This window comes from Choloepus didactylus, chromosome X (genome assembly GCF_015220235.1).
Source record: "Choloepus didactylus isolate mChoDid1 chromosome X, mChoDid1.pri, whole genome shotgun sequence".
Taxonomy (NCBI): Eukaryota; Metazoa; Chordata; class Mammalia; order Pilosa; family Megalonychidae; genus Choloepus; species Choloepus didactylus.
The window spans coordinates 192,776,148-192,801,218 of record NC_051334.1 but is presented as its reverse complement, the minus strand read 5'-3'; the positions used below and the strand labels follow the sequence as shown (position 1 = coordinate 192,801,218).

General features: G+C 40.9%; 1 protein-coding gene and 1 non-coding gene across 2 annotated transcripts in view; one reads left to right on the top strand and one right to left on the bottom strand.

Moving 5' to 3' along the window:
* Positions 1-25,071, bottom strand: part of LOC119522554 (phosphatidylinositol-binding clathrin assembly protein-like) — an 80,943-nt gene that overhangs the window by 49,229 nt on the left and 6,643 nt on the right. Inside the window, exons 4-9 of the mRNA XM_037820965.1 lie at positions 24,711-24,813; positions 24,498-24,591; positions 24,267-24,378; positions 16,633-16,739; positions 15,729-15,770; positions 11,114-11,193 (exon numbers count right to left, since the gene is read on the bottom strand). Coding sequence (XP_037676893.1) covers positions 11,114-11,193; positions 15,729-15,770; positions 16,633-16,739; positions 24,267-24,378; positions 24,498-24,591; positions 24,711-24,813 — 538 coding nt within the window. The remainder of the gene's footprint in view (positions 1-11,113; positions 11,194-15,728; positions 15,771-16,632; positions 16,740-24,266; positions 24,379-24,497; positions 24,592-24,710; positions 24,814-25,071) is intronic.
* Positions 12,230-12,336, top strand: LOC119523925. Its single transcript, XR_005214726.1, has one exon. It is a non-coding gene; the product is annotated as a U6 spliceosomal RNA (small nuclear RNA).

Here is a 25,071-nt window from a genome sequence, read left to right as displayed (position 1 = left end):
CTCTACCGGCCCTTTTTTGTTCTATTGATCATTATTATCACTATCTGAATGTCTCTGTTGTTTATCTGCCTCCTTAGTGCTGACTGCTGTATCCCCAGTGCCCAGACAGTGCCAGAGGCAGTCAATAAGTCAATAAATATTTGCTGAATGAAGAAATGAAATATATCACAAATAAATACATGCAATATATATTCAAAAACCATTTTCAGCAATATTTCTGAACATAATGACCTAAATGCAAATGTCAGTAGTTAGCATTTACAATGTAACTATTCAAACTACAATGAATTTTCACTCCTTTTAAATAAAATATCATTTTCATTATTTTCAACACTGCAGAGTGTTTACACCCAACAAATCTATTTTTCAATGATAATTAGACAGCTAAAATAGAATTTTCCCAAAAGGTCATTCTTTTATATTTATTTATTTATTTATTTATTTATTTTTATTTTTTTTTCTTCATTTTATTGAGATATATTCACATACCACGCAATCATACAAAACAAATCGTACTTTCGATTGTTTACAGTACCATTACATAGTTGTACATTCATCACCTAAATCAATCCCTGACACCTTCATTAGCACACACACAAAAATAACAAGAATAATAATTAGAGTGAAAAAGAGCAATTGAAGTAAAAAAGAACACTGGGTACCTTTGTCTGTTTGTTTCCTTCCCCTATTTTTCTACTCATCCATCCATAAACTAGACAAAGTGGAGTGTGGTCCTTATGGCTTTCCCAATCCCATTGTCACCCCTCATAAGCTACATTTTTATACAACTGTCTTCAAGATTCATGGGTTCTGGGTTGTAGTTTGATAGTTTCAGGTATCCACCACCAGCTACCCCAATTCTTTAGAACCTAAAAAGGGTTGTCTAAAGTGTGCATAAGAGTGCCCACCAGAGTGACCTCTCGGCTCCTTTTGGACTCTCTCTGCCACTGAAGCTTATTTCCTTTCCTTTCACATCCCCCTTTTGGTCAAGAAGATGTTCTCCGTCCCACGATGCCGGGTCTACATTCCTCCCCGGGAGTCATATACCACGTTGCCAGGGAGATTCATTCCCCTGGGTGTCTGATCCCACGTAGGGGGGAGGGCAGTGATTTCACCTTTCAAGTTGGCTTAGCCAGAGAGAGAGGGCCACATCTGAGCAACAAAGAGGCATTCGGGAGGAGGCTCTTAGGCACAACCATAGGGAGGCCTAGCCTCTCCTTTGCAGCAACCGTCTTCCCAAGGGTAAAACCTACGGTAGAGGGCTCAACCCATCAAACCACCAGTCCCCTATGTCTGTGGTCATGTTAGCAACCATCGAGGTGGGGTAGGCGAATACCCCTGCATTCTCCACAGGCTCCTCAAGGGGGCACTACATCTTTTTTTTTCCTTGTTTTTCTTTTTTTTTTTTTTTAACTTTCCCTTCTTTTTTTAAATCAACTGTATGAAAAAAAAGTCAAAAAGAAAAACATACAATAAAAGAACATTTCAAAGAGACCATAACAAGGGAGTAAGAAAAAGACAACTAACCTAAGATAACTGCTTAACTTCCAACATGTTCCTACTTTACCCCAAGAAAGTTACATAATATAGCAACATTTCTGTGAACTTGTTCCTACTATATCCATCAGAAATTAACAGACCATAGTCATTCCTGGGCATCCCCAGAACGTTAAATAGCTTATCTGTTCTTCTTGGATTATTGTTCCCCCTACCTTAATTGCTCTCTACTGCTAGTTCCCCTACATTCTACATTATAAACCATTTGTTTTACATTTTTCAAAGTTCACATTAGTGGTAGCATATAATATTTCTCTTTTTGTGCCTGGCTTATTTCGCTCAGCATTATGTCTTCAAGGTTCATCCATGTTGTCATATGTTTCACGAGATCGTTCCTTCTTACTGCCGCGTAGTATTCCATCGTGTGTATATACCACATTTTATTTATCCACTCATCTGTTGAAGGACATTTGGGTTGTTTCCATCTCTTGGCAATTGTGAATAATGCTGCTATGAACATTGGTGTGCAGATATCTGTTCGTGTCACTGCTTTCCGATCTTCCGGGTATATACCGAGAAGTGCAATCGCTGGATCGAATGGTAACTCTATATCTAGTTTTCTAAGGAACTGCCAGACTGACTTCCAGAGTGGCTGAACCATTATACAGTCCCACCAACAATGAATAAGAGTTCCAATTTCTCCACATCCCCTCCAGCATTTGTAGTTTCCTGTTTGTTTAATGGCAGCCATTCTAACCGGTGTTAGATGGTATCTCATTGTGGTCTGAATTTGCATCTCTCTAATAGCTAGTGAAACTGAACATTTTTTCATGTGTTTCTTGGCCATTTGTATTTCCTCTTCAGAGAACTGTCTTTTCATATCTTTTGCCCATTTTATAATTGGGCTGTCTGTACTATTGTCATTGAGTTGTAGGATTTCTTTGTATATGCAAGATATCAGTCTTTTGTCAGATACATGGTTTCCAAAAATTTTTTCCCATTGAGTTGGCTGCCTCTTTACCTTTTTGAGAAATTCCTTTGAGGTGCAGAAACTTCTAAGCTTGAGGAGTTCCCATTTATCTATTTTCTCTTTTGTTGCTTGTGCTTTGGGTGTAAAGTCTAGGAAGTGGCCGCCTAATACAAGGTCTTGAAGATGTTTTCCTACATTATCTTCTAGGAGTTTTATGGTACTTTCTTTTATATTGAGATCTTTGGTCCATTTTGAGTTAATTTTTGTGTAGGGGGGGAGGTAGGGGTCCTCTTTCATTCTTTTGGATATGGATATCCAACTCTCCCAGCCCCATTTGTTGAAAAGACCATTATGACTCAGTTCAGTGACTTTGGGGGCCTTATCAAAGATCAGTCGGCCATAGATCTGAGGGTCTATCTCTGAATTCTCAATTCAATTCCATTGATCTATATGTCTATCTTTGTGCCAGTACCATGCTGTTTTGGCAACTGTGGCTTTATAATAAGCTTCAAAGTCAGGGAGTGTAAGTCCTCCCACTTCGTTTTTCTTTTTTAGAGTGTCTTTAGCAATTCGAGGCATCTTCCCTTTCCAAATAAATTTGATAACTAGCTTTTCCAAGTCTGCAAAGTAGGTTGTTGGAATTTTGATTGGGATTGCATTGAATCTGTAGATGAGTTTGGGTAGAATTGACATCTTAATGATATTTAGCCTTCCTATCCATGAACATGGAATATTTTTCCATCTTTTAAGGTCCCCTTCTATTTCTTTTAGTAGAGTTATGTAGTTTTCTTTGTATAGGTCTTTTACATCTTTGGTTAAGTTTATTCCTAGGTACTGGATTTTTTTAGTTGCTATTGAAAATGGTATCTTTTTCTTGAGTGTCTCTTCAGTTTGTTCATTTCTAGCATATAGAAACATTACTGACTATGTGCATTAATCTTGTATCCCGCTACTTTGCTAAATTTGTTTATTAGCTCTAGTAGCTGTATCGTCGATTTCTCAGGGTTTTCTAGATATAAGATCATATCATCTGCAAACAATGACAGTTTTACTTCTTCTTTTCCAATTTGGATGCCTTTTATTTCTTTGTCTTGCCGGATTGCCCTGGCTAGCACTTCCGGCACAATGTTGAATAACAGTGGTGACAGCGGGCATCCTTGTCTTGTTCCTGATCTTAGAGGGAAGGCTTTCAGTCTCTCACCATTGAGTACTATGCTGGCTGTGGGTTTTTCATATATGCTCTTTATCATGTTGAGGAAGTTTCCTTCAATTCCTACCTTTTGAAGTGTTTTTATCAAAAACAGATGTTGGATTTTGTCAAATGCTTTTTCAGCATCTATTGAGATGATCAATTGATTTTTCCCTTTTGACTTGTTAATGTGTTGTAATACATTGATTGATTTTCTTATGTTGAACCATCCTTGCATGCCTGGAATGAACCCCACTTGGTCATGGTGTATGATTTTTTTAATGTGTCTTTGGATTCGATTTGCAAGTATTTTGTTGAGGATTTTTGCATCTATATTCATTAGGGAGAATGGCCGGTAGTTTTCCTTTTTTGTAGCATCTTTGCCTGGTTTTGGTATTAGATTGATGTTAGCTTCATAAAATGAGTTAGGTAGTGTTCCATTTTCTTCAATGTTTTGAAAGAGTTTGAGTAAGATTGGTGTCAGTTCTTTCTGGAAAGTTTGGTAGAATTCCCCTGTGATGCCATCTGGCCCTGGGCATTTGTTTGTGGGAAGATTTTTGATGACTGATTGGATCTCTTTGCTTGTGATGGGTTGGTTGAGGTCTTCTATTTCTTCTCTGGTCAGTCTAGGTTGTTCATATGTTTCCAGGAAATTGTCCATTTCTTCTACATTATCCCGTTTGTTGCCATACAGTTGTTCATAATATCCTCTTATAATTTTTTTAATTTCTTCAGGATCTGCAGTTATGTCACCTTTTTCATTCATTATTTTGTTTATATGGGTCTTCTCTCTTTTTGATTTTGTCAGTCTAGCTAGGGGCTTGTCAATCTTGTTGATCATCTCAAAGAACCAACTTTTGGTGATATTTATCCTCTCTATTGTTTTTTTGTTCTCTATGTCATTTATTTCTGCTTTAATCCTTGTTATTTCTTTTCTTCTACTTGGTTTAGGATTGGTTTGCTGTTCATTTTCTAGCTTCTTCAGTTGATCCATTAGTTCTTTGATTTTGGCTCTTTCTTCCTTTTTAATATATGCGTTTAGTGCTATAAATTTCCCCCTTAGCACTGCTTTTGCTGCATCCCATAGGTTTTGGTATGTTGTGTTCTCATTTTCATTCGTCTCTATATATTTAGCAATTTCTCTTGCCATTTCTTCTTTAACCCACTGATTGTTTAGGAGTGTGTTGTTTAACGTCCAGGTATTTGTGAATTTTCTAAGTCTCTGATGGTTATTGACTTCTAATTGTATTCCATTGTGGTCAGAGTATGTGCTTTGAATAATTTCAATCTTTTTAAATTTATTGAGGCTTGTTTTATGTCCCAGCATATGATCTATTCTGGAGAAAGTTCCGTGAGCACTAGAAAAGTATGTGTATCCTGGTGATTTGGGATGTAATATCCTGTATATGTCTGTTAAATCTAATTCATTTATCAGATTGTTTAGGTTTTCAATTTCCTTATTGGTCTTCTGTCTGGTTGATCTATCTATAGGAGAGAGTGATGTGTTGAAGTCTCCCACAATTATTGTGAAAACATCAATTGCTTCCTTTAGTTTTGCCAGTGTTTCTCTCATGTATTTTGTGGCACCTTGGTTGGGTGCATAGACATTTACGATTGTTATTTCTTCTTGTTGAATTGCCCCTTTTATTAGTATGTAGTGGCCTTCTTTGTCTCTCAAAACATCCCTGCATTTGAAGTCTATTTTATCTGAGATTAATATTGCTACACCTGCTTTCTTTTGGCTGTAGCTTGCATGAAATATTTTTTTCCATCCTTTCACTTTCAGTTTCTTTGTGTCCCTGTGTCTAAGATGAGTCTCTTGTATGCAACATATTGATGGTTCATTTTTTTTGATCCATTCTGCGAATCTATATCTTTTAATTGCGGAGTTTAATCCATTTACATTCAACGTTATAACCGTGAAGGCATTTCTTGAATCAGCCGTCTTATCCTTTGGTTTATGTTTGTCATATTTTTCCCCTCTGTCTATTAATATCCTTTATTGTACCCATACCGTATCTCTTTAGTACTGAACCTTTCTCCAAGTCTCTCTGTCCTTTCTTTGTTTCTCTGTCTGTAGGGCTCCCTTTAGTATCTCCAGTAGGGCAGGTCTCTTGTTAGCAAATTCTCTCAGCATTTGTTTGTCTGTGAAAAATTTAAGCTCTCCCTCAAATTTGAAGGAGAGCTTTGCTGTATAAGGTATTCTTGGCTGGAAATTTTTCTCACTCAGAATTTTAAATATATCGTGCCACTGTCTTCTCGCCTCCATGGTGGCTGCTGAGTAGTCAGTACTTAGTCTTATGCTGTTTCCTTTGTATGTGGTGAATTGCTTTTCTCTTGCTGCTTTCAGAACTTGCTCCTTCTCTTCTGTGTTTGACAGTGTGATCAGTATATGTCTCGGAGTGGGTTTATTTGGATTTATTCTATTTGGAGTTCGCTGAGCATTTATGATTTGTGTATTTATGTTGTTTAGAAGATTTGGGAAGTTTTCCCCAACAATTTCTTTGAATACTCTTCCTAGACCTTTACCCTTTTCTTCCCCTTCTGGGACACCAATGAGTCTTATATTCGGACGTTTCATATTATCTATCATATCCCTGAGGTCCATTTCGATTTTTTCAATTTTTTTCCCCATTCTTTCTTTTATGCTTTCATTTTCCATTCTGTCATCTTCCAGGTCACTGATTCGTTGTTCAACTTCCTCTAGTCTTGTACTATGAGTGTCCAGAATCTTTTTAATTTGGTCAACAGTTTCTTTAATTTCCATAAGATCATCCATTTTTTTATTTAGTCTTGCAATGTCTTCTTTATGCTCTTCTAGGGTCTTCTTGATTTCCTTCATATCCCGTACTATGGTCTCATTGTTCATCTTTAGTTCTTTGAGTAGCTGCTCTAGGTGCTGTGTCTCTTCTGATCTTTTGATTTGGGTGCTTGGGCTTGGGTTATCCATCTCGTCTGGTTTTTTCATATGCTTTATAATTTTCTGTTGTTTTTGGCCTCGTGGCATTTGTTGAACTTGATAGGGTTCTTTGAGGATTTGTAGACCAATTGAAGTCCTTATCTCTAATTTATCAGATCTACAGCTTCGTGGAGTACACTTTCTCTAACTAACCAGCAGGTGGCGTCCACGAGCCACCTGTTCTCCACAAGCCAGTTCTCCCCTGCTTAGCCTTTTTGGTGAGTGGGAGAGTGAGTCTTGTTGGGTCCAATTGGTGTACCAAGCTTGCGTGTGTAGTTGGTGTTGCCTCCCCTGTATATGGGGCGTGTTTCTGGGCAGTCAGGGAGGGGGGGTGGCCCTAACAATGAAATCTCCCTGGTGATCCTAGAGTTTTAAGCTGCTGCAATAGTCTAATCCTTCAGTTCAGTGCTGCCACAGTTTGTCTCTGCCACTGACCCACAAGTCCTTGGTATTGGCGTATGGCTCCTGAGACTTGCAAGTGGGTCCCTCTTCCAGGCCGTGCACCCTGGGTCCTCTGTTGAGGGATGACTGTGCTATGTCACAGGTGAGTGCCGTCCCCCCAGGGCAGTTCTGGGCTGCTGGGCTGTGTAGGGAGGCTCCCAGTCTGCTGAAATGATCGCTGAATGGGGCTTTGTTAATTCACACTGCTCCACCTTCCCAACTCTGGGACAATCAGCTGAGGTTGCAGGGAAGGCTAATGTCCACGCCCAGTTTTGTGGTGTGTGCCTGTTATTTGAAGCACTTCCATCACACTGGGTTGTCTGGGGCAGCTCTGGGCTATGGGGCTGGCGATGGGCAGGAGTGTTTCCTGTCCACCAGGATGATGGCTGTGAGCAGACACCCCCCTTTTCTTGGGAAGTTGTGGTGTTTAGTGAATTTTCTCAGCCACTGGATTATTGCCTTTTGTCTCAGAGCTCTCTTAGTTCTGCTCTTGACTTGACCTGCCCAAATTGCAAGTCTTTGAAGCTTTCTGTATTGGGCTTCTTAGAGTAATTGTTTTAGAAAAAGAAAAAAGGATTAAAAAAAAAAAAAAAAAAGGGCCCTCCTCAGAGATCTAATGGGTTATTGAAATGCTAAGAGACAAAGCAACCAGGGCCATTAAGGAAAGTTCCACAGGGCAGAGAGATCAGCTTTTCTTCGGGATTTGCATATGCGCCTCAGGGCCTGAGCTCTGCCCTTCCCCTTTCTATGTTCACCAGAACTCCAAAAATCCTCCGCTTTTATTTTGGAGTTTTTCGTGTTGTTTTTTTCTATGCCTGTCTCCTCTCTGCTGGGCTGGCTGCTCTCAGATTCTCTGGTGTCTGGTCTCAGTCTATCTATGGTTGGAGTTTGGATCAGTAGAATGAGTTTCCGATAAGGGCTGCCACTGCAGTTCTCCCTTCTCCTTCCCGGAGCTGACAGCCCCTCCTCCCATGGGACTGAGCCTGGCAGGGAGGGGCGCGGGTCCCCTGGCCGCAAAACTTACAGATTTCGCTGATCTCAGCAGTTCCACGTTTTCATGAGTGTTGTATGAAGTATGCCCAAAGTCAGATTGCTCTGTGGTGTCCAGTCCACGCAGTTCCTGGCTTTCTACCTACTTTCCTTGAGGAGTAACTAAAACATACAGCTCACCAGTCCGCCATCTTGCCCCGCCTCCCCAAAAGGTCATTCTTATGTATAATTCTAATGTACAAAATATTATGTAATGTATTAAGTAAGTTTCAAAATAGCTTAGACTTTAAGATGGTTTCAATATGGAGAATGGATTATAGGTGGACAAGAATGGATGTAAAGGACCAGTTTTAGGACATAGAGAAGTGTGAGGATGAACGTAAGGGAAGGAGAGATAACTAGAGAGGTGAAACTCTTCAGTAAGAAAGGAGAGCAGAGCTATCAGAACAATGACAGCAGTATGTATTGTGGACCAGACCCTGTGGTAAGCACTCTATGCATATTAACTCATAATCCTGACAATAAACCTTATGAGGATAAGAAGCTGAGGTCTAGAGAAGTTAAGTAATCTGCCCAAAGTCACAAGCCTATGAGTTGTGGAGTGAAATTTGAACCCTAGCACTCTAGATCCATGGTTAGCATTTTAAAATTATACTGACTTAAGAGAAAAAGTGGTTTTAGCTGGCCACAATATTTTCAATAGAATTGGTTCAAGCAATAAGATGCAGGCAACCTGAGCTAAGTGCTCAAGGTAGCAGGTACAGAGATCACCAGTAGTCAGTCCTGGTCTGTTGGTAATTAAGTCCATAGGCCTTTATCATCAACCTATACCATACTTGAGATTCACATTCAAATCAGACTGGCTCCACAGCTTGTGCTCTGAATCCCTTCATTTAACTGTCACGTAATATCTGTTGTAAGCACCAATGATGCCCAAACCACAAAGACTCAGAATAGTGACAGGAGGTATTCTTTTGGAAATAAAGCAAATGTATAATTTTTGCTATGCGTCTGGTTTTACTCAAAAGACTTATGTTTGTAACAGTTTTGGCTGAACTCACCCATTGAGAATCCAGAAGGTATGTCCATTGAAAAAAGATGTACAAAAGAAAAAGAAAAAATGATATTTAAAATAAATACAGTTAAATCATTAAGTTAAATTAGAAACAAATTTGTATTAAAGTCCATATAAAACCCTATGATAATACAGCTCATTAGTACATGGATTTGTATATGGAGTACAGAATCAAGTAACATCATCGAACCCATTAAAAAAACAGAATGTGGTCACTTGTGAGGAGACATGTGCTGGTAAATGTTTACTAGCCAGCTCTCTAGGAAAAAAAAAAATAAAAGAAGGCCTGCTTTGTGGTGTTTGACCATTTCTGTAGTGTAAATGCTCCCAACATAGACAATTTCAAGCTACCATGTGGCCAGCTCACAAAATTCCTGAAAATTTAACAATTGGCTCTTGTAAGTCTGCACTGGCTCCAGCAAACCACTGAGCTATGAGGTAAACTAAACTTAAGGGATTACAAAGGACTTCCACCTTAAGCATTACACTGTAGGTATGTACTTATGGATGGATGGATGGATATATGTAGTTTTGTAAAATCTATATTTTAATAGGTAATAATTTTCAGGTACAACATTCAACACTTACAAAATGGTATGAAGAGAAAACTCTCCCAACTATCCCTGTCCATGAACCATCAAGTTCTTGGTGGCAGACCATTTTACTTATTTCTTACACATCCTTCCAGAAGTATTTTATAAGAAACAATAAATACATATTTTCTTTTTTATTTTTCTTTTAAAAAATATGGTAGTCAAGACTCATACTTTGTTCTCCACCTTGTTCTTTTTCATTTTAACGCACATCTTGGAGATTGTTCCAATTCAGTACATATAAACCAGCCCCTATTGATAGCCATTTTGCTATTACAATGTTGTAGTGGATATCCTTATTCATACATCATTTCATAACTGTTAATAGATATGTTGGACAAATTCCTAGAGATGAAATTGCTGGGTCAAAGATTTTGCTTCAGGAAGTGACAGCAGACATAGTAGGTAGTTAAGCAGTAGAAGAATTCTGTCCTCAATTATTACTGACATAAACATGTAATGGAGTCATATTACCTGAAAAGCAAGCTCTGCTTGCTGAAGCTTTCACAACTGGAGTATTTGAGATGGAGGGAATCAAAGCGTGCTGGATGCTTAGGAGAGAAAAAGAAAGATGAGGCACACTAGAGGATAAACAGAATCACATACATGGTATACAGCTGAAGCTATGTTTCTTTAATTTATCCATCCATCTAACCACCCACCCATAGGACTATATGCTAACTATATACTTATTTGTGATAAAGAGATAATTAAGAAATGGTCAATGGACTTGCCTAATCAAAGATGATAATACAATTCAATTACAATCAACATATCTTATAAAATGGAATGAATGAACAATACCTGACCCTTGTAAAATTTTTGAAAAATACAGGAAATTACAAAAAGAAATTGAAATCACTCATTATTTTACCCCTCAGAAACAGCTAATGTGAACATTTTGATGTATATCCATTATTCAATTTTTATGTATCTGCATACCCTGAGGACTACGTGTATGTATGTGTGTGTGTGTGTGTGTGTGTGTGTGTGTATAAAATTAAATGTTTTATGCACATTGTTCTGTGAATGAACAGTCTTCCATGCCATTAAATAATCTTCTACAACAGTTATTCTCAACTAGGGGGGACCCTAGGAGAGGAAATGAAATTCTTTTAAAGAGGGAGATATTCTGATCCCTACCTCTGACTTTGAGAATCACTGAGTATAATAAAAAAAAATGTTTCTTTGGGAAGTATAGCATCCTTATGAAGAGCACAAAATCCCACAAAAGGTTGAAAAACTCTGTTCCATATCATCATTTTAAATAGCTAAATAGTATTCCATCATGTGCAAAGCCCATAATTTATTTGGTCAATCTCACATTATTGAACATTTTGAATGAGAGAAAGTATTTAGAGGGAAACAAAATTAACTTGTAAGACATTTATTAGCTTACCCGTAAGGAGGTAAAAAGTTATTTTTCTCTTCCAAAGAAGCTAAATGCTGTTTAAGAGCTTCAAGTAAACTGTGCGATGCCTAAAATAAAGTTATTATGAAAGTCTTATTTTCTGGTAGTTTTTAGTAAATTCATCTTCTCCTAAATTATAAAAGAGATTTTGAAAAAGACTTAAGACACCTCTATAGCAAGTGTGGACAATCTGACCACTAAAGCTAAATAATTGCTACATGTAAATTTATTATTAAAAGTAGCATGTTGGTATCAAACCAGATTTTCAACCTATGCATTGATATGCATTTTAAAGATTACAAAAAGAAGAGTTTCTTTTTTTAATTCATTTTTATTGAGATATATTCACATACCATGCAGTCATACAAAGCATACATTCAATTGTTCACAGTACCCTTATATAGTTGTGCATTCATCACCAAAATTAATTTCTGAACATTTTCATTACCACACACATAAAAATAATAAGAATAAAAATTAAAGTCAAAAAGAACAATTAAAGTAAAAAAGAACACTGGATGTTTTTTGTTTGTTTGTTTTGCCCCCGTTTTTCTACTCATCCATCCATACACTGGACAAAGGGGCGTGTGATCCATATGGCTTTCCCAATCACATTGTCATCCCTCATAAGCTACATTTTATACACTCGTAAGAAGAGTTTCTTAAAATAATCAAAGGAATGCTAAAATAATTATCCCCCAAGGAGAAGACATGGGGCTTGAAAGCGTTCAATATTATGATTCCTTCAAGAGTCACCAGATTGCTAGATACATTGAAGTAAAACATTAAGCATAGTGGAGAAGCACAGGAGAAGACACAGACACAAAGAAAAAGGGGCCAGAGAATCTCATTCAATTAACAAATTAGCAAGACCACACACATAAAGAGACAAACCCAGGTGCCCTCTGCTGTAGAGGTCACAATAAAGGAAAATGGAAGTGAATTATTAAAAATTTTTATCTTATAAACTAGAAACACTTCAAAATTCCATCGTTTGGAAAAGGCAGTGGTTTAAGTGACACATTTCACATAAAGCTGACTTTCTCATCTATAGTTGACTCCAGGGATGAATATTTACTTTTTTAAGCTAAAAAGCAAATGGTGGTGCTTGCTTCAGTGGCACATATACTAAAATTGGAACAACATGGAGAAGAGTAGCATGGCCCCTGCACAAGGATGACACACAAATTCGTGAAGTGTTCCATATTTTTTTATTATTTTGGGGGGAGTAATGAAAATGTTCTAAAATTGATTGTGGTGGGGATGAATGCACAACTATATGATGATACTATGAGCCATTGATTGTCTACTTTTGATGGATTATATGGTGTGTGAATATATCTCAATAAAGCTGCAGTTAAAAAAACCCATTCAACATTTCCAAAAATATTGTGAGCTGTACTAATGTTTGAAGAAACAATGAAAAAAAAAAAAAAGGAACAATGGAGTGTTTTGGTTAAAAGCATGTATAAAATACACATATGTGAATGTATGTATATGTATACATGTATGTATACCTATATGTATCTATATTTACATTGCTTTCTATAATTAACAAGTAGATAAAAGTTAAAATAAAAAAAGCAAATGTAATGTTACATGCCACGGTCAACATGCTTTGGCTCAGCTTATGAATGTCCAACTGTAACAAGAGACCCTTGTGGAGAATACAGTTCTGAACTCTCCAGGGTCAAGTCCGAGAAGGTGTGAGATGTTCCTCTCGGGTAGAGGAGGAAATGATTCTGAGGGAATATGCTCAGAATGACTACTAGGACTTGGGAAAAAAAGGGAAGATCCGTGATTCTGAAACTGGGTTGACTTCAAAAATTAAGCATGAGGTTTAAATCAAATAAGTTTAAAAAGTCAAACAACAGCTAAGCTAACTTGAGGGATATAATAGGAATCACAACATCCCAGGAATTCCAACTACAACATCCCTGGTAATGCTATGTCATGAATACTTACAGGGAGCAACTGATGACCTTTTATATCAAAGGAAAATCCATCTCCCTGTTCTGCCAAATTAGAACAAAACAGAAAATACCCATTTCCTCCCCTAAAAACACTTCTTGCCAATATTCTCAAATGCTTTGCCTTTTTGTCCTTACTTAATAAGACCCCAACCCTGGATTAATCCAACCGACTCTGTTTCCTCCTTAAGGCCAGGGAGAGCACCTGGAAAAAATTACACAATTGTAGAGAATGGTGTCACTACAAACAATGGTCAAAAATCTAAAACAGGTTTGTCATGGTGCTCAACAAACTTTCCACATTCAATGTGTACATTCTCCTTTTGCATTCTCCACAAGAGCTATTTAAAACCTCAAGTTGTCTCAGATCTTTGATTATATTTTTCTCCCTGAAAATCTTATCAGGGAGAAAAAAGGAGCCATGAAATAAGAACCCTCTAACCTCCAAGCTGTAAACACTCTGACATGGCATTTCCTTTCAGGGACAGTCACACCAGATAATCTATTCCCGTAAGAAGTTTTGTTTTTCCTTACAAAGGCTTTAGTGGGAGTGCTGAGGTACAGAAGGAAGATACAGTGTGAAAATGGCTAAATTGGTACATTGATAGCCTATAGGGATATTTCATTTTTTAAAACTTAAAAAGCAGACAATACTTTCTTTTAAGTGTGCTTAAAAAGTGTGCTTAAAATCACCCGAGAAAGCACAAAGGTTATCAGTATTTCAACAAGGTTGTTTGGAAACATTCTTTTTCTGTGTGATTTGCTTTCAGACAATTCACTGACAGCTGTCAATGTGTGGAAACACTGCCACACTCCCTCCCCTCTCACGTAACCCTGCATTCACTCCACTCCAGGATTTCTAGGACACTGGAGAAAGCACATCCCAGGGGCAGTTCACCTACTGAAGGCTACGGGCAAGTTCCTTTCTGCACTGGCTAATGGCCAGTGGGCAATCTACTGATCAGGAAGCTCTTCCAGCGAGAAGAGTTGATTTATGGTGGAATGAATGGAGATTTGTGTGGAAGTTTACCAAGAGCCCTGCCTTCCGAAGCCTTTCCCATAGCCAGGTCCTTCATTTCTCACCCTTGGGTCCTGGGGACCAGAGCTGAGGAAAGGAGGAGAGAGATGAACCAACGGGAAACATGGCCCGCCAATGGAGGGCTCCTCATGTCAGTGTTTCCTTAGAGCTCTGGGCCACAGGCGTCTGAGGCAAAGGGGCCAAGTGTGGGGCAGCTAGAGCTCACTGGTGTCCACACAGCTGAGCTGTGGTTCTCAGGGAAGGACCGTCCCTTCCCATCCCACCAGCTCCTTCAGGGGAGTGCAGCCAGTGTAGAGAGGTCGGTGTACAGGTATCTTTTTGTAGTCCTCTGTACATGAAGGTATATTTGTACCATGTATACTTGAGAGGACAAATTCCTCTTCTAAGATTTATACAAAGCCGTCAGACCAAAACTCCTTTCTTCTCGGCCACCAAGCCTAACAATGTATTGGCAACTGCGGCCTCCTTTCCTCCTCTGTCCTCCTAGCTGAGGTCTTTGCTCCCATTTGTTTTCTGGATTCAATATCTGCTCATTCCCTAGGGGATATCACTCAGTCTCCTATCCTCTGTTTCCCCCCTTCATCTTCACCCTCTCTCTCTTCATGGGCTTCTTCCCATACACATCATGGTCACCTGATCCAGGCACTGTTCTGTGTTCCATGTGTGTTATCTCAGATAATCCCTCATTTCTCAAGCCCCAATCCAGGCCAGTCTGCCATGCCAGGGTCAGACCCCTGGCTGAGAAAGGCGTATGGGATGGAGAGCTGGGGGGATGGCCCTGAAAGTCTTGAATCTCCAGATTCCCTGGAAACCTCAGAGCCTGAAGAAGTGCCCCCCTCCCTTGGTGGAGATGATAGAGAGGCTTCTACCCCAGAAGTCATGTATCCCATTAGGCTTCTGGGCCCATAACTAGGGTGAAGTCACAGCACAGCCCAGCTAGGGTAAGGTCTCTGGTGACTTCATGGTAACTGGATCAGAGGAGCAGGAAGTGGTGAACAGAGTGGTGACATTGCAAAGATACATGTGCTCCAGAGGTTGCAAGATAAACCCTAAAAAGATTCAGGAGCCTTCCATACGGGTAAAATTTTTAGGGTTCTGAGCTCAGGGGCATACCAGGACATCCCATCCAAAATAGAAGACAGAGTATTACATCTTGTACCTCCCATCAAGAAAAGGGTGCCCAGTAAGCCTCTCTGGGTTCTGGAGGCAGCGTATTTCCACACTGGGGAATACTGTTCTGGTCCTTATCCCAGGTAAACTAAAGCCTGCCACCTTAGATTGGGTTCCGCAGCAGGAAAGCGCTCTGTAGCAGGTTCAGACTTGGACAACAGCAGGGCTGGAAGGCACAAGCAGGCCACATGAGCATGTTATCAGACCCCCATCTCAACAGGACAAAGCCTCTTTTATAAGACCAACAGTTACAGATCTGTTCAGAATACCCAAGTCTATGGATATATAGAAATGCTATTCATTGGGAGTTGAAAATACATATGTAAAAGTACATGACAAAGGAGGGAGTCTCAGATGATGATTAATATAACCACACAAACATAAAGACAAAAAAGTCATTTAAGTATCGGGGAGATACACTGACCTGAGTAAGATATGGAATGCCACTCTGACCAATTCCAACTTGCTGAATTCATACAAAAAGGGGAGAAGAGTACACATTACTGCAGGGAATGGCAACAAGGAAAAGTAACCGTGAGGCCAGTGCGTACATGAAAGAAAATACCATCAAGACCAGGAATACCTTCCTGGCCTGGTACCCATCTAGATCAAGAAAAGCAGGTCAGGCTAAACTACATCTTATACACTTAAGTAAAACTTATATGTATCTTAAGGACAAGCCTCTAAAAGAAAGGGCATGCCAGATATTGAGTGTTGCTGTTTTGGAAAGAGCTAAGCTGCATTTGGGATATCATACAAATGTGTTCCAATTTTTCAAGTTGTCAGAAGTTAGCCATTGTTCATATTGTTCTCCTGTATGTGTCATGTCTTTTTTCTCTCTTTCTGCTTCATCTCTGGTTTTCAGCAGTTTGACTATTACTTGCCTAGGTGTGATTCTCTTTATATTTATCCAGATTAGGTTCCTCTGAGTGTCAGTAGAGAAAGCGCACCAAACGCAGAGAATCAGGGTGAATGTGGGGCTGGCTTCATGAGTTTCCTTTTCACAGTGATCACAGACCTGCTCTGCCTGAAATGACTTATCTCATCTATATTCTGGTACAGTCAGAGTTTTTCTAGTGGGAGGGTAAGCTTGATACAAGCAGAAGTTCCTGTAAGAGTAGTTTTGAACACAAGTGCATCAGAGGGTATATTTGAAATACCTAACTTTAGTTTTTGGTTTTACTGTTTACAAAGTATTTAAAATTACTGCCAATATCTGTGTATTTGTAAGGTGGTGGGGGGGGGGGGAGAAGAGATGTGTCTACACCTGACACTACACTAATGCAGAAAGCGGAAGAAAATTCTTGGATAGAAATGGATTTCTATACCTTTGCAACTTTCAGGAATTGTGCCAATTTGGGCATTCTTCCTAGGAACTTGATGTAAATATCCAAACTTTCTTTGCATTGATACCTCCTCATGTCAAAATACTTGCCTAAAAATAAAAACAGTCACAATGCCATAAATATGATTATTTATTTACACAAAGGAGCCAATATCCTAGCAATTTTAAAGTTTCACTCCATTCTGATGATTCTATTTTAAGCTAATTCTGGATATGATTTTCACTTGTTTGAAACAATTATACACAGTTATTTAATCCAGTTATTTTCTGTCTTAACAAGAAGTAACACTGCTCAGTCTCTATAATCAACAGGTTTTTATGGAGTAACTACTGAATGCCAAACAACAGTGCTAGGAATATATATGGAATTTAATGGCATAGGTACTTTAGATTTAATTTCTACAACTTCTAGTCTACAGTCATTTTTTATTAATGTCAACCTCTGAAGCTCTTTGAGGGTTGTGTTTCTTACTCTTTTATAACCCCACAAATGTACCAGATACTTCTTTAGTATGAGAAAAATATCTCAAATCCCCTATCAATAAAGTTTGGAGTGTGATGGTTGGGTTCATGTGTCAACTTGGCTAGGTGGCCTAGCTGTCTGGTCAAGCGGGCACTGGCCTGACGATTCCTGTGAGGCTATTTGAGGCTGGTTGGTTTGTCGGATCATCAGTCAATTGACTGCAGCTGACTGATGACTCATCAAGGGGCGTGCTTCCACAGTGAGAGAATGCAATTGGCTGGATTTGGTCCGGGTGATCAGTTGGAGGCTTATAAGCCGGACGGTTGAGAACCTTCACTTCTTCTTCAGCTGCTCAGTGAAGCTTTTCCTGGGGAGTTCGTCAAAGTTGTCGGTTTGTTTCCCGAGGAGTTTGTTGGACGTCTTCCTTGGAGTTGACAGCTTGTTGACGGCTCTGCAGAATTTGGACTCGTGCGCTCCCGCAGTTGCGAGTCACTTTTACAATTTGATAATAAGAGACATCTCTCATTGATTCTGTTTCCAAGGAGAACCCTAACTAATACAACTTGGTACCGAGAGTGGTTCTTGAGAAACGGAATCTTAAAATGGGCTTTTACAACTTGTTTTCTACTCTGATTAGATTCAGAGGCACTAATGACTCTATTTCCAATAATCAAGAGGGTACTAAGAGTCCATGGCAGGAGTTGGCAAAGGAAATACGCAAAATAGCACCATTTGATTCTCCTAATTGCGCTCTAGTACGAAGCGAGGCTCTGGGTGACAGCGTTTTCGACACTTTCACGGAGTTTTGCAGTATTAAGAAGTATAATGATGTTGGCTGGCTGCTCTTAGATACTTTGGATACAGTTGTAAGAGAAAGGGATGAGCTAAAGGCTTCAAATTCAAAACTTGAATGCCGTATGACAGATGTAAAGGGTTCCATCTGTGCCCTGAAAGAAAATCTTATTTCCTGTGCCCGCAGACTGGAGGTTTCTGAAAATCAGACGCAGTCTCTTATTGTGCGAGTAGCACATTTACAGCGTAAACTAAAATCTCAACCTCTCAGGGTGTCTGCTGTTAAAGTAAAGGCATTGATTGGAAAAGAATGGGACCCAGAAACTTGGGATGGAGACATATGGATTGATAATAATGACAGTGAGGACATTGGAACCCTGGATTCTGCTGGGTCATTGTTAGATTTACCTGTAGAGGGCTGTCCTGGGGAAACAGCTTCTCTGCCTCCAGTCTGCCCTAAGGAGCCTGCCACGCAACTCCCACCTAAGGAGATTGACCCTTCAATGCCTGCTAATCTTGTAATCACCTCCCCTGAGGAAGCAGCCCTCACTCTTTTGTCTGGAGAGACTAATCCTGTTTTAAGAGATGAAAATGCAACAGAGTGCCCTGAGGTGAATGGCTTGAGAGATAATTCTAACTCTTTTCATGACCCACCCCCACCACCAGTTTTTGCTTCAAGACCTATAACTAGGCTCAAGTCCCAACAAGCCCCAAAGGGTGAGGTACAAAGTGTGACCCATGAGGAAGTACGCTATACTCCAAAAGAACTGTATGAGTTTTCCAACTTATACAGACAGAAACCAGGGGAATATGTGTGGGAATGGATATTGAGAGTGTGGGATAATGGTGGAAGGAATATAAGGTTGGATCAGGCTGAATTTACTGATATGGGCCCACTAAGCAGAGATTCTGCATTCAATGTTGTAGCTCGAGGGGTTAGAAAGGGCGGTAACAGTTTGTTTGGGTGGCTGGCTGAAACATGGATCAAAAGGTGGCCGGCATTACCAGAGGCTGAAATGCCAGAACTGCCCTGGTATAATGTGGAGGAGGGGATTCAAAGGCTTAGAGAGATTGGAATGTTAGAGTGGATTTATCATGGAAAACCTGCTCACACAGCCCTGGAATGTCCAGAGGACACACCTTTTACCAGGACTGTAAGGAATAAATTTGTGAGACTAGCTCCATCATCCCTGAAGAGCTCTGTAGTCGCCCTTCTCTGTAGGTCAGATATTACTGTAGGAACTGCTGTCACTGAACTGGAATCCTTAAACACAATGGGGATAATCGGGTCCCGAGTCAGCAGAAGCCAAGTGGCTGCAGTTAATCGCCACAGACAAGGTGGACAGGGCTACCATAATGGAAAACAGGCTCAAAGCAGCAATCAAAATAATATGACTCGCAGAGACTTATGGCGTTGGCTAGTGGATCATGGAGTACCAAGTAGTAAAATAGATGGGCAATCGACTAAATTCTTGTTTGAACTATATAAGCAGAAGAATTCTAGGCCACGTGAACAAAAATCTCCCTTGAATTACAAAAACAGAGAGTCACAGCCCCTTAATCAATTCCCAGACTTGAGACAGTTTACAGATCCAGAGCCTCTTGAATGAAGGGAAGGCCGGGTACCCTTGGAGAAGGACCCTGTCACACTGCCAAAAATTTACACTGTTAATCTTCCTCCCAGCCTTCCCCAGGGGGACCTACGGCCTTTTACCAGGGTGACTGTGCATTGGGTAAAAGGAAATGATCAGATATTTCGTGGATTATTAGACACTGGGTCAGAAGTGACATTAATTCCCGGAGACCCAAAACGTCACTCTGGTCCACCAGTCAGAGTTGGGGCTTATGGAGGTCAGATGATTGATGGAGTTTTAGCCCAGGTCCATCTCACAGTGGGTCCAGTGGGTCCCCGGACCCATTCTGTGGTTATTTCCCCAGTGTCGGAATGCATAATTGGAATAGACATACTCAGCAACTGGCAGAATCCTCACATTGGTTCCCTGACTCCTGGAGTGAGGGCTATTATGGTGGGAAAGGCCAAGTGGAAGCCACTAGAGCTGCCTCTGCCTAGCAAAGTAGTGAACCAGAAGCAATACCGGATTCCTGGAGGGATTGCAGAGATTAATGCCACTCTTAAGGACTTGAAGGATGCAGGGGTGGTGATTCCCACCACATCCCCATTTAACTCTCCTATTTGGCCTGTGCAGAAAACAGATGGGTCTTGGAGGATGACTGTGGATTATCGTAAGCTTAACCAGGTGGTGACTCCAATTGCAGCTGCTGTCCCAGATGTGGTATCATTGCTTGAGCAAATCAACACATCCCCTGGTACCTGGTATGCAGCTATTGATCTGGCAAATGCTTTTTTCTCAATTTCTGTCAGCAAGGACCACCAGAAACAGTTTGCATTTAGCTGGCAAGGCCAGCAGTTTACATTCACCGTGCTACCTCAGGGTTATATCAACTCTCCAGCCCTATGTCATAATATTGTCCGCAGGGATCTTGATCATTTCTCCCTCCCACAAGACATCACACTGGTCCATTATATTGATGATATCATGTTGATTGGACCTAGTGAGCAAGAAGTAGCAACTACTCTAGATTTGTTGGTAAGGTATTTGCGTGGCAGAGGATGGGAGATAAATCCAACAAAAATACAGGGGCCTTCCACCTCAGTAAAATTTCTAGGTGTCCAGTGGTGTGGGGCCTGTCGAGATAGTCCTTCTAAGGTGAAGGATAAGCTGCTGCATCTGGCCCCTCCTACAACCAAAAAAGAGGCACAACGCTTAGTTGGCCTGTTTGGGTTTTGGAGACAACATATTCCTCATTTAGGTGTGCTACTCCGGACCATTTACCGAGTGACTAGAAAAGCTTCTAGTTTTGAGTGGGGACCGGAGCAAGATGAGGCTCTGCGACAGGTCCAGGCTGCTGTGCAAGCTGCTCTGCCGCTTGGACCATATGATCCAGCTGACCCAATGGTGCTGGAAGTGTCAGTGGCAAATAGAGATGCTGTTTGGAGCCTTTGGCAGGCTCCTATAGGAGAATCACAACGCAGGCCCTTAGGATTTTGGAGTAAAGCTTTACCATCCTCTGCAGATAACTACTCTCCATTTGAGAAACAACTGTTGGCCTGCTACTGGGCCTTAGTAGAGACAGAACACTTAACCATGGGCCACCAAGTTACCATGAGACCTGAGTTACCTATCATGAGCTGGGTGTTGTCTGACCCACCAAGCCATAAAGTTGGGCGTGCACAGCAGCACTCCATCATAAAATGGAAATGGTATATACGAGATAGAGCTCGAGCAGGTCCTGAAGGTACAAGTAAGTTACATGAGGAAGTGGCCCAAATGCCCATGGCCCCCACTCCTTCCACCTTACCTTCTCTTGCCCAGCCCACAGCTATGGCATCTTGGGGAGTTCCTTACAGTCAGTTGACTGAGGAAGAGAAGACTCGGGCCTGGTTTACAGATGGTTCTGCACGATATGCAGGTACCACCTGAAAGTGGACAGCTGCAGCACTGCAGCCCCTTTCTGGGATATCCCTGAAGGACAGTGGTGAGGGGAAATCCTCCCAGTGGGCAGAACTTCGAGCAGTGCACCTGGTTGTTCACTTTGCTTGGAAGGAGAACTGGCCAGAGGTGCGTCTGTATACTGATTCCTGGGCTGTTGCTAATGGTTTGGCTGGATGGTCAGGGACTTGGAAGGAACGTGATTGGAAGATGGTGACAAAGAAGTCTGGGGAAGGGGTATGTGGATAGACCTTTCTGAGTGGGCAAACAACATGAAGATATTTGTGTCCCATGTGAATGCTCACCAGAGGGTGACTTCAGCAGAAGAAGGTTTTAATAACCAAGTGGATAAAATGACCTGTTTGGTGGATACCAATCAGCCTCTTTCCCCAGCAACTCCTGTCATTGCCCAATGGGCTCATGAACAAAGTGGTCATGGCGGTAGGGATGGAGGTTATGCATGGGCTCAGCAACATGGACTTCCACTCACCAAGGCTGACCTGGCCACAGCCACTGCTGAGTGTCCAATTTGCCAGCAGCAGAGACCCACACTCAGTCCCCGATATGGCACCATTCCTCGGGGTGATCAGCCTGCTACCTGGTGGCAGGTTGATTACATCAGACCACTTCCATCATGGAAAGGGCAGCGATTTGTTCTTACTGGAATAGACACATACTCCGGATATGGGTTTGCCTTCCCTGCACGACATGCTTCTGCCAAAACTACAATACGTGGACTTACAGAATGCCTCATCCACCGTCATGGTATTCCACACAGCATTGCTTCGGACCAAGGAACCCACTTCACAGCAAATGAAGTGAGGGGATGGGCACATGCTCATGGAATTCTGTGGTCTTACCATGTTCCCCATCATCCAGAAGCAGCTGGGTTGATAGAACGGTGGAATGGCCTATTGAAGACTCAATTATGGCGCCAACTAGGTGGCAATACCTTGCAGGGCTGGGGCAGTGTTCTCCAGGAGGCTGTGTATGCTCTGAATCAGCGTCCACTCTATGGTGCTGTTTCTCCCATAGCCAGGATTCATGGGTCCAGGAATCAAGGGGTGGAAACAGGAGTAGCACCACTCACTATCACTCCTAGTGATCCACTAGGGAAATTTTTGCTTCCTGTCCCTGCAAGTTTAAGCTCTGCTGGTCTACAAGTCTTGGTTCCAAAAGGAGGAGTGCTTCCACCAGGAAACACAACAATAATCCCATTGAACTGGAAGTTAAGGCTGCCACCTGGCCACTTTGGGCTTCTTATGCCTCTGAATCAACAGGCAAGTAAGGGGATTACTGTACTGGCTGGGGTGATTGATCCTGACTATCAAGGGGAAATAGCACTGCAACTACACAATGGAGGTAAAGAAGAGTTTTCCTGGAATACAGGAGATCCCCTGGGGCGTCTCTTAGTACTACCATGCCCCGTGATTCAAGTCAATGGAAAACTGCAACAACCCAATCCAGGCAGGACTACCAATGGCCAAGAAACTTCAGGAATGAAGGTTTGGGTCACCCCACCAGGCAAAGAACCACGGCCAGCTGAAGTGCTTGCTGAGGGTAAAGGGAACATGGAATGGGTAGTGGAAGAAGGTCGTGATAAATATGAACTACGGCCACGTGACCAGTTACAGAAACGAGGACTATGATGATATGAATATTTCCTCCTCGTTTTGTGATGATTATGTTTGTATTTGTCTGTGAAGAAAATATTTTTGCTTTCTTCTCTGTCTTATCCCCTTATCATATGGCATAAGCTGTAACGTTCATTTTGAAGATATGGTTTTAGGTGATGTGTACGACTGCCAAGTTGACAAGGGGTGGACTGTGATGGTTGGGTTCATGTGTCAACTTGGCTAGGTGGCCTAGCTGTCTGGTCAAGCGGGCACTGGCCTGACAATTCCTGTGAGGCTATTTGAGGCTGGTTGGTTTGTCGGATCATCAGTCAATTGACTGCAGCTGACTGATGACTCATCAAGGGGCGTGCTTCCACAGTGAGAGAATGCAATTGGCTGGATTTGGTCCGGGTGATCAGTTGGAGGCTTATAAGCCGGACGGTTAGAGAACCTTCACTTCTTCTTCAGCTGCTCAGTGAAGCTTTTCCTGGGGAGCTCGTCGAAGTTGCCAGTTCGTTTCCTGAGGAGTTCGTCAAAGTTGTCGGTTCATTTCCTGAGGAGTTCTTCAAAGTTGCCGGTTCGTTTCCTGAGGAGTTCGTCAAAGTTGTCGGTTCGTTTCCCGAGGAGTTTGTCGGACGTCTTCCTTGGAGTTGACAGCTTGTTGACGGCTCTGCAGAATTTGGACTCGTGCGCTCCCGCAGTTGCGTGAGTCACTTTTACAATTTGATAATAAGAGACATCTCTCATTGATTCTGTTTCCAAGGAGAACCCTAACTAATACATCCCCTATCAATAAAGTTTGGAGAAACTGCCCCATGAAACGAATCATTCATTAGGACCAAATGATGACAGAAATGTTCTGAAAAGCCTAAGAAACATATGCTTTATATAATCAGTAAAATTACTTATGTTCTATAGGAAAGTCAGAACTATACTCTTTGACCTTGGTGGAAGTGGGCCTTAATGTTTAATGCATAAATATGGCAACCATGTTGATTCCCTGGTAAATCTCCCAGAAATATCCATGGTACCTACAAAACAACTGAAAATTTATGTGGCTAAAAAAAGGAAATATAATATCTCATTATTTTAAAATATACATGACCCTGCTAGGCTCTTCTATTTTGAATCTAAAACAAATATGAGTCTAAATGTAAAGATAAAAGATTTTTTACATATAAATTGTTTCTGCCACTTTATTTTTTAAAAAAGAAATGTTTATTCTTTGGCTTACCAAGCATATTAAGGATGCCCTCATTATAGACTGCAAAGAGCCGAAGAGAATCCTTAAAGAGAAGCACAAAAGCAGCGTGTATTATGCCATTAGTTAGCTCATCAGGATTGGCCTGAAAATTAAATGAAAGAATAATCAACTACTACCACAGCTTAGAAAAATTCTTTCTCCCACCTATAATTAAACAATACAATTTACCAATACTTGTAAAAGGGTTTATAAAACTCTTACATTAAAATTAAGAAGAGCATCAAACTGGGTCTGGATAACTGGAAGCGTGTTTAGCAGCTCTTTTGTATTCAGGGTCCTCATCATGCCATTCACCCTGTCAAAGATAAAAGAACTTCATAGTCATCCATATTTAGGAATTCAATAAACACGGTGATATCAGCATCTTGAAACAGTTTAGTATTTCCCGCTTACATACTAGTGAAATTTACTGACCCTCTCTTTGCTTTGGTGATATCAGATGCAATCAGTCTATATGCAAGCAACTTCTCATTCAAGTACTTGCTATATCGTCTGATGAAGGTTGACATAGTATAACCTAAAAATGAGATATTTTGATTATTTCCAATTTAAGCAATATTAACTCTATAGCACATCAGCAAGTGCAAAGACTTATCACTCCATATTCACCCATATACCTCAACAATACTTTTGAAGTGTAGAAGCTAGAATGGCCTTTATTAATCATCTAGTCCAACACTTCCCAAGCTTTCTGTTAAAGATTATTTTCTATTTCCTCAAGGCCTTGATATCACTCCATAATGGTGGTGTTGATGGTGATATCCCTGAACAGAGG